The sequence below is a fragment of the Pseudopipra pipra genome, chromosome 1, assembly GCF_036250125.1.
Source record: "Pseudopipra pipra isolate bDixPip1 chromosome 1, bDixPip1.hap1, whole genome shotgun sequence".
NCBI classification, from domain to species: Eukaryota; Metazoa; Chordata; class Aves; order Passeriformes; family Pipridae; genus Pseudopipra; species Pseudopipra pipra.
The window spans coordinates 150,150,301-150,163,084 of record NC_087549.1 but is presented as its reverse complement, the minus strand read 5'-3'; the positions used below and the strand labels follow the sequence as shown (position 1 = coordinate 150,163,084).

The 12,784-nt window shown below is 41.3% G+C and overlaps 1 protein-coding gene across 7 annotated transcripts in view; it reads left to right on the top strand.

The window, feature by feature from the left end:
• LOC135404171 (sodium channel protein type 5 subunit alpha-like) overlaps positions 1 to 12,784 on the top strand; it is a 215,763-nt gene that overhangs the window by 187,442 nt on the left and 15,537 nt on the right. For all 7 annotated transcript variants that reach the window (XM_064638848.1, XM_064638841.1, XM_064638832.1 and 4 more), the window contains 2 exons: positions 5,181 to 5,303; positions 11,555 to 11,836. In XM_064638848.1, coding sequence (XP_064494918.1) covers positions 5,181 to 5,303; positions 11,555 to 11,836 — 405 coding nt within the window. The remainder of the gene's footprint in view (positions 1 to 5,180; positions 5,304 to 11,554; positions 11,837 to 12,784) is intronic.

Genomic DNA, 12,784 nt, shown 5'->3' with positions numbered 1-12,784 from the left:
TGGACTGAAAAGAAACACCCAAAGTAAAACAAGTGCTCTTTCCTCTTTCTCTACTTTTTTTTTTTTTTTTCCACAATTAGAGAGGGAGAGACAGGTTCCTGGAGCACATAAAAAGCTATTTGAAAGCACTGTGGGCCTGCATTAGCTGAAACTGCTTATTTAAATAAGTGGCCAAAGCTTTCAACTCAGCTGCTGTGCTTCCATTCAGACGTCCTTTTCTTTTTTCTCTGATCCCTCCCCCCTAATTTGAACAAGCAGGTTAATTTGATGAAATTCCTGGCTGCATAAAGCATATGCTGTTGCCCATACCAGGAAGGAGGTCTCCTCTTCCCCCCGAGACAGACGCTCACAGGGCATCACTCACAGATGTGTTCTGCAGCAGGCAGACAATTAGTAGAGGTTCTTGTTGGTTTTGGTATTTATATGATCACCAAAGGAGGATTTTTGCTGTTCCACAGGCAGAAGTCCTTGTTTTCTGGGCTCTGCTGTTAATTCATCTCAGTGGTGGCCAGGGGTTAATTCAAAAATACTGTCTGTGCTGCGTAGCATCTGCCTTGGAATAGTGTCTCAGGTCTGCTTCCAGCTGGATCCAGTGGATGCTCGTGGGTTATCTGAAATGATGTGCTTTTAGGCTGGTGAAAAGGAATGCAAAAAAGGAAGTAGCAGCCTTTATTCCACCTGAAACCCACCTTCTTGCTATAGGAAACTCCATCAGCCTCAGGTGAAACACTGCTCCCAAATTCTGTGCCCTTGACTCCCTGTAACCTCCCATGGTTAGGGAGTGTAGGGATGCCACTAATATGCTATTAAAATGTATGCATGTGGGAAGGAACCCACTACTGTTATAAATGCAATCAGTCCCTGGGAAAAAAAGTCTGTGATCCTCTGATTAAAGGCCTTTTCCCCTGAGTGTGCTGCATTATCAGACTTCCTACTTCACAATTGTTTTTCTGCTGCCTTAAAATTCTCTTCTGACGGCTTTACTGGGTTTACATCAGTTTACAACAGTGATTACTTAAGTCACCATCAGATAAAGAAGACATATAAACTTATTTTAGAAATTTATCTCTGTATGTTCATGGTGAATAATTTTAATAGTCAGAAAATGCTGCATATCTGTAACTGTGAGCACCAACATGAGCACACTGGGAGTCTAACATCACATGGGTGCCACCTGGGTACACATACACAAGTCATCTTTCTTATCTCAAGAATGATTTATTTCCCTAAAATAGTGAAACTACCACAAGAAGGTGGCAATTAGTGAAAAAGTGTTCTGATTCACGGACAAGACATTCAGACAATCTCATTAGCATTGTATTATATAAATATAGTTATATCAGCAATAATTTGAACAGTTATCAATTCCTAATCTTAGGATTCATGTGCTCTCCACTGTGTTACATTGCTGCCTGGCCTTCAGGGGAAGGTTTTTATGAAAAACCTGGAAAACTATTTGCAAACAGGTACTGAAAGGATTAAAAATGTTTGCCTTATTATGAATCTGGAGGTTACATTGACCCTAGAGGTGTTTTCTGGGTGCCAGCACATTTCTCATACTGAGCAGAGCACAAAGCAGAACCTTGGAGCTGTTCTGAGCTGCACAGCCTCGTAACAGAGATAAAAAGTCACAGAAACAGCTGACTTCACCTTTTGCTGTGTTTATGTGGGGCAGTCAGCACCAATTTTGAAAACTGCTTGATTTTGTCCCTAAAAATAGCCTTCCGGGTCACTTTTAATCAAGTCTAAATGGCCAACTCCTTGCGTTAGAAATTCTCCTCTAAATAAAATTTGACAGGGATACCTTCAAAACCAACATCCAAGCATTTAAACAAGTTGTCTCAAACTCCAGCCTTGTAAATCATTGCCAAATATCACACAGTTTCGTGACCTAATCCTCTGAAGAGATATCTAATGCTGTGTAAATCTGTGTCAGGAGGACAGCAGCACCTGTGATGTGTTTCAGGGTGACATTTACAGCTCTGGAAATGAAACAGTAACCCACTCAGATCCAAAGTCTGGTTTTGCAGGATTTGAACCAAACACCTTCTGCCTTGAGAAAAAGGGAAGTTATGGGACATAAATCCAGGAGGAGGGAGGAGTCCTGTAGCAATCAAGGCAGTTTGAAGACCTTGAGAAGATCTGACTTTCAGTCATTGTGTGTGAAACTAGCAAAGAAGGGTGTTGGGTACTCTGTATTAGATTAATTTTCTTTTAAATATATACATTCACCTTACAAATCAATTATACAGATGAATGAACTTCCCATGGTATGTGAGTGTATGGATCTTAATTTCTATATCTGAGCACACTATCATTGAACTATTTTTTTTATACCTTCAGCCTTTCTGGATAGGAAACTTGAAGGCTTTGTGAGGTTAAGGCTGCTTTCTACACTGAACTTTCCACCAGAGACAGAAATATGTGCCACAGTGTTATTCCCATCATGATATCTCCATAATGCCACAGTTTTAAATTACTTAATTGAATGGGTTTAGTATATAAGTACGCCGTGCATTTGTTTACTGCTATCAGACAAATCCTCAGCCCTTCCTCATTATTTAGGCAACATTAAGTTAATGGGGAGGAAGAATGAAAAGAAAAGGCTTTGAACTCTATGTTAATGCAGCTTCAGAGCACAGGATGAAATCAAAGCTGGTAAGAAATGGGGAAGACAGAAAATGGGTGGTGCCTCAGTCTGGGAGCATTGGGGAGTTTAAGATGGTTTTTAAGTTGAACCCAGGTTTTCATCTTTAACTGTGAGTATTAAGTGAGCAGGACTTAGGTGAAAGGAACATGTCAAACATACAGCACTGCTTACTCTAAAATAACTTTTTAGGTGTGCTCATGTCACAGGTTTACAGCTGCTTTCTTAGAGATGGAAGCAAAGGCTTTGCCAGTGATTTTTACCTCCCCTGTGTCTAAGGAGCCTAAGAGTCCCTGAACTCAGTCTGCCTGTTTACTGTGATGTTCTTATAGGACTCTCACCAGTAAAATGCAGAAGTGTTTGTTAAGACCTTCCTTCTGCACCAGCCACTGGGTCTGTACACGGGAGGTGAGTTTGTGTCACACCTTGTTAGAGGGTGACATGTCACAGCATGACAGCCAGCCTCTGTGCCACTTCTGCAGACGTGGGCTGACTTATCCTGGCAGAAAGCCAGCCCACTGCATCAAGCCCAGGCTTGGTGTCTCTGAGACCTCCTGCCCTTAGGCTTGCTGTCACCCACATGCCACAATAAAGCCATCAATAGGTAAATAATTTAACAAATTCAGCAAGTTTTACAAAGGTGCTTAGCTGTGCAGAAAGCGCCTGTAGGTAAATGGATGCAAAATCTGGAGAAAAGCTGCTCCATAGAGGAGACTGGTTTGTGACTTAGGGGATCAAGCTGGTCTTATCCTGCTTTATCCCAAAGCCCATGGGTGATGCTGACCTGGCCAGCCAACAGTGGGGTTCAGATGAAAAATCACCTCATCCTCAAATGAAAAGGGAGGTTTCCCTCCAGAGCTGTCTGTCTTCACGGGGGACCTTAGAGTTTCCTTTTACACTAAACACCTGATTTTTATAATGTAGAAGAATCCTCGATCTTAGGCCTAACTGGTGTCATTAAAATGGCAGTAGCACACCCTCCTCACAGATGAGCTCTGCACACTCACATTGGTGAGCGTAAGATAATCTGATACTATGAGAACTGGGGCTGTGAAAATGTTAAGTGAGAAAAAAAATAAAGTAAAATGGAAGTAAGGGAACTGTGATAAGCAATATAAATAGGTCTCTCCTTCTAAGAAAATAGTATTTTATAGTATGTGGAAGTTAATGCTGGTTGGGTTTTCTTGTTTCTTGGTTGTTTTTTTTTAAACATGCAAATTGACGTGATACCTATGGTGTTGAAGAGCTGTTTGTTTTCACTCCTTGCTCAGTAGGAATTCAGACTGTGAACACTGATTCGAGCACACAAAACCCAATTGCTCCATGTGTTCATAATTTCCACTGCCATTCAGTTCATTCAGACCCCAGTCCTGTGCCTGATAGCATCCACATTTCTGACCAGCTGGGCACTGCAAAAGCTCTTAGAATATGAAGGGCATTGGAACCTCTCCATGCTTCCCCCAGATTTGGAAAGAGAAAGTTTATTTCAAAGAAATAGTCTTTGAAAGGTATGAACCCCAACATTGATGTTCCATCTCCCTTAGAGACCATTTAGAAACTAGAAAAAGTGAAAAAAAAATGCAAAACCAAAGAGCCATGCACACTGTTCTTTTAAGATCTATGGCATAAAGTCATGTCTTTCAGCAATCTTGAAGACTTGTTTCTAATCATTAAGTTGAAGACTAGTGATTGAGTGTTAATGCTAAAATCCTTTATCTCAGCTGGAAGGGGTTAGATCTTAGAGGTGCTTTCATCCAAAAAGCCCTAAATTATAACACTTACATGAATCCTATTTTGGATAGTGGAAGATACACCTTGAGGAGTGCAAAGGAAACCTGCAGCACAGGCAGCACAGAGGGGTGGGGCTGTAATGGTGATCTCCTTTCTCATCCACTTTGTGGAAGATGATCCTTTTTTCCGTGTGGGTCCAATGTAGTGGCATTCATTTAGAATCATAGAATCAACTGGCTTGGAAAAAACTTCTGAGACAAGTCCAATCCTTGATCCTACACTGCTGTGGTTACCAGACCATGGCACTGATGCCACATCCAGTCTCATCTTAAAAACCTCCAGGGATGGCAAATCCACCCCCTCCCTGGGCAGCCCATTCCAATGTCTGATTGCTCCCTCTGTAAAAAATCTCTCCCTATTATCTAAGCTAAACCTCCCTGGCAGAGCTTAAGATCTGCCCTCTTGTCCTACTGCTGGTTCCTGGGAGAAGAGACCGACCCCCACCTGGCTACAACCTCCTGTCAGGGAGTTGTAGAGAGTGATGACGTCTCCCCTGGGCCTCCTCCTCTCCAGGCTGAACAACTCCAGCTCCCTCAACCTCTCCTCACAGCACTTGTGCTCGAGTCCCTTCACCAGCCTCGTTGCTCTTCTCTGGATCTGCTCCAGCACCTGAATATTTAAGACTTTTTTTTTCCACTGTTCCACTCACCACATGTTTTGTTTCAGGAAGGAAAGTCGGAAGAGAAGGAAAATGGCAGGAATGCACTAACAGATTGGATTTTTGCTTTGTGTTTCCATCCAGGTCTCTTTAATAAGCCTCGTCGCCAACACACTTGGATACTCTGAGATGGGTCCCATTAAATCCCTCAGGACTCTCCGAGCTCTGCGACCACTGAGAGCTTTGTCACGATTTGAAGGGATGAGGGTAAGAGTATACAAAGCATTTGGTCAGAGCTTAACATCAAGCATGTAACAGGGAACCATTGCACATGGTTTTGTCTTCATTTTGTCAGCCAAAGGAAATGAATGATAATGCTTTATCAAAACAACAAAATCAGAAATCCCTCCTTGGTTTTGATTGCAATTGTATCATTACATCTTTATCCTCAGGTGGATTTAGTGATAAACTAATCATGCTGCCTAACTCGTCGTACTGCACTTTAAAAAACAGCTTTTTGGCTGAGGAAGCATCTGGCTAACAATTACCTCTCAATTATAAGGTGTATCAGGGGAATAACCAAGCTACAAGTTTGCTCCCTGCTTTTGACATGTACTAAAATGAGACTGACTGGAAAGTTCTTAAGGACTTTTTCACTAATAATTAAAGCAAAAATTAGAAATGCTAAAGATAGGGAAAGCAAATGAATGAATTTTTTTTTTCTCCTTTGAACAGATTGCAGTTTCAATGTGGAATGTCAGGATTAACATTAAAACCATGTAGCTTGTGTTTGGTGCTCCATCTCTTTCCCTTCTGCATTCCTTTGCCACTGTGGCTATATCCCTACAGCATACCTGTTTATTTGTTAAGCCTACCTGCTACACAAATCAACTATTATCTAGATAAACATTTCATTTAATTCCTCACACCACACGTGACTTGCAGATGATGACAGCTGTGTTCTGTATGAGTCGAGGTTACTGCTAATCTTGCAGATTGCATAGCAAGGTAAAGTAAATCTTTGACAAATTTACACTTAAAACAGATTACTTTGATGATCCCAAACCTCTCCACTAGGCCAAGGAACATGCTACATATTTCACAATGAGATATATTCAGGGTAAAGCTCTTCTATAAACAAAATTTTGGTCCTAATCATTGTGATGTATATGTGTAATTCATGCATTGATCTCCCAGCAATTCCCTGTTGACATTGCAATACCCTCACAGGAAGACAGACTGAAGTCTAGAGAGCCTAACTACCAAGATGAGCCAGGAAACGTGGTGATACAGCAACTTATGAAAACCCCATACCCATAATCTTCCTCTTCTGTGGATGACCAGAATTGGAGACATAAGGCTTTGTTCCAACTATCTTGTGATGAGCTAAATCACATTATTTTTGTGGAGGAAGATGAGACAAGTGTCGTGTCAGAACACCCTCCTCTGTGTTAGTACTAAGACAAATAGGTTCAAAAGGCTCTGTTCATCCGGGCATCCAAACCTGAATTGTTTTGTTCACCACAATCTTTTCAGCAAAGACAGGCAATATTTTAAAGGTAATTGACCAAATAAAACAAAAGCAAACCACAGATCCTCAGAAGACACAAAGTGATGTTGCACTACTGACATTAACTGAAGCTCTCACTCCCAGCTCTCACAATCCAGTATTAGCAAAAGGAGTATTTTAACTACCAGAGTGATTTGTGCTCAGGCTCTCTCAAATCAATTTAGATCTGGCTTATGAAGGCTTAGCTTCTACTGGTGGATTTACAAGTCCAAGCAAAACCCTTTCAATTTGTTCTAAGCTGACATAGGATTGTACACCCATGACTTTGGATTGTTTTAACCAAATTGGATTCAAACCTGAAAACCAATGGGAAGACGAACCCAGAGGCTCAGAAAAGTGAAAGTAAAACAGGAAAAAAAAATTGTATGAAAAAGTTCTCATTTCTATCTGAGAATAGCAAGAGGCTGCCTTGGTGGATATCTTACATGACACGTGCACCAGCCCAGCAGGTTTCCTTCCCAATATGCTCATTCTTGTAGGCCCCCCTGGTCCCTGACTCTACATCCCCTTTTCTTTCCTGTACCATTGCTGCAGCTGAAATATATTCAGTCATTCTGAGCTATCAGAGGCAGTGAATTAGCTTGTAAACTATGATAAAATGTAATTGAGAATACGTGCTACTGGAAAAGCAAATCATTTTAGTTTTAGTTTGTCTAACCACACTTAACAAGACTAGGGACAGTTAGACCTTTCATTATTAGGAGTTCATATGCTCCAAAATGCACAGGAAAATTGCCAGTGCAGTGATGGATTAAATAATGATAATGTTGAGAAGCAAACACTGACAGTAAGAAAATAATGATAGTTGGCTCCATTATAATGTCTTTTTCTTGACTAACTGAAAGATCTCTGTGTAGCTAGAACAGGAGCTAGAAAGTTCTCATTTATACTGCAGTAAGAGGTTTATTTCACTGGTGCTGTGTCTAAATTTCAGAAACAATTGGTCCTGAGGCAAAGGCACAGAGTAGCACTTGGGTGGCCAAGAGGATCTGTTGCCATCAGGCTTCAGTTCTCTCCCTGTCTTCAAACAGACTGAGACCTGTGCAAGTTTTACACAAGTCTCAGCAGCTCCCATGCCATGAAAGGTCTTCAAAATAAGGATGAACCAGTGCCATCCTGCCCCTCTGTGCCCAAAAAAAGACCCCAGAGAGACCAGGATCCCACCTGAAAGTTGCTGTGGACACTGAGGCTTTCCATGCATGAGACCAGAATAAAGTAGCTTAGGTCTGCCTGTCCCAAATCATGAAGTCTCCCATGTCTCCTCATTTGTTGCCCATCAGGAAATTATTTCAGAGGTGGCACTTCCCTGCAAACTACTTCCCAGCAAGGGAGGTTATTACAGTATTTTAAAAGGGTAAGGGGGATGATGATGGACCATTCAATGTGAAAATGATACTAGGCAAAGTCATGGTGAGACTGCTACAAGATACATGCAGGAAAGAAACAGCATAATTAATGCTAGTTAGCTTGATTTCATGGGAATAGTTCTTGTAAAACTGATATGGTCCTTTGATTTGATTACAAATTATGCTGATGACGGTAACTGTGCTGTTATAGAATCCTTAGATTTCAGAGACGAATCTGATACCATGGGACGCTGTGATGAAAATATGAGCTTTGTACTAAGACAAGCAATTTTTTTTTAAAATGGTTGATGTATCTTGAAAAATAATTGTAACCAGTGATGACACTGTAAATTCGGTGATGAATGTCTCAGAGTGAGGGATCGGTCAGAATGAGAACTGTCCTTCAGCTGGACTTTAACAGCATCTGGAAGAAAATATAAAAATCTTTGCTGACAACACTCAAAATGAGTGTAACTGATATTACAGATAAGGGTATTATACTGGCTGATCTGGATCACAGTGGAAAACAGATCTATTGTACAACATGCATTTTAATAAAACCACATACATCGTCTACCTCTGGAGGAGGAATTTAGGTCACTCTGGGGGATGTTTCTTGGAAAACAGCAGCTGAGAAGGACCTGGGGATCAGGATGATTGTTCAACAGTACAAAAGCTTTTGGGCAGGTCCAATAAAAGAGGTGACTGTTAGAATCCCCCAATACACAGGGAAATAACCCAGCAAGCAGAGGGAGAGGACAGTGCTTCAGTACTGGAATTCCACAAAACTGCTGGAAAGGGGGTGTCAAAAAAGGGGAAAGTCTCTGCAGGGAGCTCTATGAGCATGATTAGAAATCTGAAGGACCCATGACAGCCACAAAGAAACTCTGATTTTTTAATTATCCAGAGCAACGTACAGTGGTAACTTACCCACAGTGAAGATGGGAATGATAGAAGACACCTAACAGCAGATGATTAGTGCCTCCGATTCAACAAATTCTACCTAAACATACAGCACCTGCTTCTAACACTGAGCACAAAGGACACCAGGAATAGATTCTCTAATAATAAGTTTTTTTCTCCATTATTTGGCATCATGACTGTAAATTAGATATCTTCTTAAAGGCTATGCCTAAGCTTCACTAGGAGCTACAGTCTGGGCCCGAAATTCCTGCGGGAAGTCTGGTGGGCTCTGTTGTAGCAAAGGGAGGATTAACACATCATGCAAATCTATTTCTGAATTTAAAATCTGAATCAGCTTTGGCTGAGGAGGTGGCCTGTGAGATCAGGAGAACTGGACACCAGACACAGGCTGTAGATTGCACTCTGGGTTAGGGCAGAGGGTGGCTCAGTTTCTAGGCTGTCCCTAAAGAAGTCACCTGGAAGGTTGTTTCACCTATGAAGGTATTGATGGAAACCAGGGTATGAAACCTTCTCTTATACATGGCTACATATGTTGCTATTCCTAGGTGCAGCAGAAATTCATCCCTTTCCATGGCAAGGTTTGCAGCTAAACTTTTAACATGAATTTGTGGTAATAACTTGCCTTTATGTATCCAGGTCTTTAAGTCCTCTCACTTGGCTCAGTGAAAAGCAAGGAGTGCTTCCAGCAGACCAAATGGCATCACACTGGTGTAAGAGCAGAAGCAGTGAGAGAAGAATGATTCTCTCCCGTTAATAATTCATTACCAGAGGTGTTACAGGACTTGCTCCAGCCTCATGTCATGTTTTGTTATCTACAAGCCATTGAACATAATTCAGCAGAAGGAAAAAAGCAGAATGTGGGCATGGCCATCGCTTGTACTGCTAAAACCTGGATGCCTGTGTGCTGTCACAGGGCTTGTGTGGGGAGTGGATTCAGCAGCACATGTAACAGTAGGGCAGTAATTTTGTGCTAGCATGGATTAAAATTGAACAAAAATATTGCTGTGCAGAGAAGCAAATGAAAGCTACTTTGACAAGAGCCAAGGCCCTTGATTTGGAAATTATTTGGCATTTTGGTTAACACAGTAAATTTTGTCTAAAAATGATGAAGTTAGAAATTGATTGACATCCAAAACTGAAAGATAAAATTAGGAAAAAAAAAAAAAAATCAAGAAAAGTCATCAGGAATCGGCCTATACAGAAGAACAAAACAAAACAATTGGTCAAACAGCTTTTCCTGTGTGAAAATTAGCTTCATTCATAAATGCACAAAATATAAATCCGAGTTTTGGAAGATCTACATAATGTTGTATTGTATACTGCAGATGAAGCTGCTACCACACATGCATGAAACCCATTTTACTCCTCCGGGTATTTTTCTTCTGCAGGAATGCAAAAATGATGGAGAAGCGAATGTTACACTATTAGCTTGTCAGAAAATTGGACACTAACACAAGAGAAAAGAAGAGCTGACATTTTCTGTAATCAGATTCACAACTGAATAAAATTTCATTTTTATGGATCAATATCCCTTTGTCTCAGTTTCAGAAACATAGATGGAAAAGAGGAAGGGCTGAGTGGCTGCCCTACCAGGTTTTAATCTCCAAAATGTGAAACGGAGATGGAGACAAATTTGTGTTGAGGGGCTGGTGTCAGCAGCAATGCTGTGAGGCAGCAATGGCAGCATCTCTGGAGGCTGTGAACATGGAGAAACCTTATTGGCATAGAAGAGGATAGTGGTAGTGTTTGTGGGAGTGTTCTTCCCTCAGAAAATGTCTCCCATGGTGTAACTCTCAGGGTTGTCCTGTGCAGGGCCGGGAGTTGAACTCGATGATCCTTGTGGGACCATTCCAACTCAGGATACTCTATGATTCTCTGATTCTTTAATGTAAGGTGTGACATGCATAGATGTCTTAATGCTCAAAACAGTAAATGATGTGACTCTTGCCGTGTTGATGTAGTGGCATTATAGTGCTATATTTAATCCTGACAGCTGTAGAGGGTCTGTAGATGGTCTGACCTTTGTTTCTTTTGCTTGGCTTTGGAATTGTGTCCATTCCCAGTGCCATCATTCCCACACCTTAAAGGCTCCTTTTGCTTTTCATTTTTATGCATGGTTTTACACAGGGGTTTTACAGCCCTGCCTGGAGTAGTGTGTCGGAATATTACAACATGACACAGGAAAAAAATAATGAATTTTTTTGTTAAATTAGAATGATTTCACTGTTCTAATCATGCAGACTGATCAGACAGGGGAAGCTGGCTTACCGTATGTCTCAATCAGTTATTATTTAATTAAGCAAAATTTGTCACAGCTATAGTTCACAACTCACTGGCTACAGAGGCCTGAGTTGAGTAGAAGATTTCAGAAGTATTTTTTCTCTATTTTGAGTCACTGTGATACACCCCGTCCTTTCCAATTAATTCTTTGATAATGATAGTTTGACTGAAGTGCATTATCTAGAAGGATCTGAGAGGTCAAGATGACTTCACAGATTGCTCCTGAATTCAGAGATCCCTCTTGAACAAACATCATCCCACGGGTGGGATGCCAACAGATTAGTTCTTCTATTACAAAAGCTAAAAAATAGTCATGTGTGAAACACAACAGCTTGTTAACGGAGTGTCTATACAAGTGCTGACATTAATTCTGTTTTCCCTTTCCTGTTTCCCCCAAGGTGGTGGTCAATGCCCTCGTGGGAGCCATCCCTTCCATCATGAATGTTCTGCTCGTCTGCCTCATCTTCTGGCTCATCTTCAGCATCATGGGAGTGAACCTGTTTGCTGGGAAGTTTGGGAAGTGCATTAATAAGACGGAAGGAGATATGCCTTTAGACTCTAAAATTATTAACAACATGAGTGACTGCATACTGTATAACGTGTCAGGCACATTTTACTGGACAAAAGTTAAAGTTAACTTCGATAATGTTGGTGCTGGGTACCTGGCACTGCTGCAAGTGGTAAGTGTGACCACCAGAAACTAATGGGCAAATGTTGCTTGTTCTCACTGAAAGCATCAGTGTAAAGGCTCAGCTTAACCTCTATGGGTTTTTCATCCTTACCCATCAGGAGACTGCCTTTCCAGACAGGTAAATTAGTCAAATGGTTTTAATTTGAGTTTCAGCTGCATCACTAATATAGTGCTCTGGGAGGCGATTGGACTATTGAGGTGAATTAAAGACCATTTTGGCAATATTGTAATGCAGAGCAAAGTTCAGCTCCAGAAAAAAAGTCCTGGTCCAGGAAGGACTGTTCATGCAGATGGAGTGCAGTGGCCTTCCTGAACAGCCTGGGATTTCACTATGTCCTGCTGGGAAAAAAAATGAAGTCGTGCCTTCAGTTTCTCAGCTGAAGTTATTGCATAAAGCCATAGTCCTAATCTTAATTTACATACCTCTGCTTATTTTCCGTGTTTAAGAAGAAAACTGGTGCCTCTCATTCTGATTTCTCACTTCATTTCCAGCAGCTAAATATAATGAGTCAGACTGAACCTCAGCATGGAACCTGGTGGTGGTGGTGGTCAGAACTCTGACACTCCACCCAGCTTGGTCTCTCTGGAAAGGTGGCAAGAGCATTATCAGAGAAGAGACTATTGAGGTTCAAAGACAGTGGCAATATTTGGTCTGTAAAGGCAGAAGTAGATGCCTTATACAGCCTTTTTCAGGCAGCAAATGTAAAACATGGATATATGAGTTGTATGCACTGAGATTCACTGAGTTGTAACACAGCACAACCTAATGGATAGAGCCATCTTCTTGTCCAGGCTCTGCTGCTGGACTGCTGAGTGATTTTAGACAAATTGCTTTCTGTTTCAATTCCGTGGGGCCCTCATGTAAAGTGGCGGTTATGATGCTTATTTCCATTGTTCCTAATTTGCTCTCAAGACAAATGATGACAAGGGCTGGATA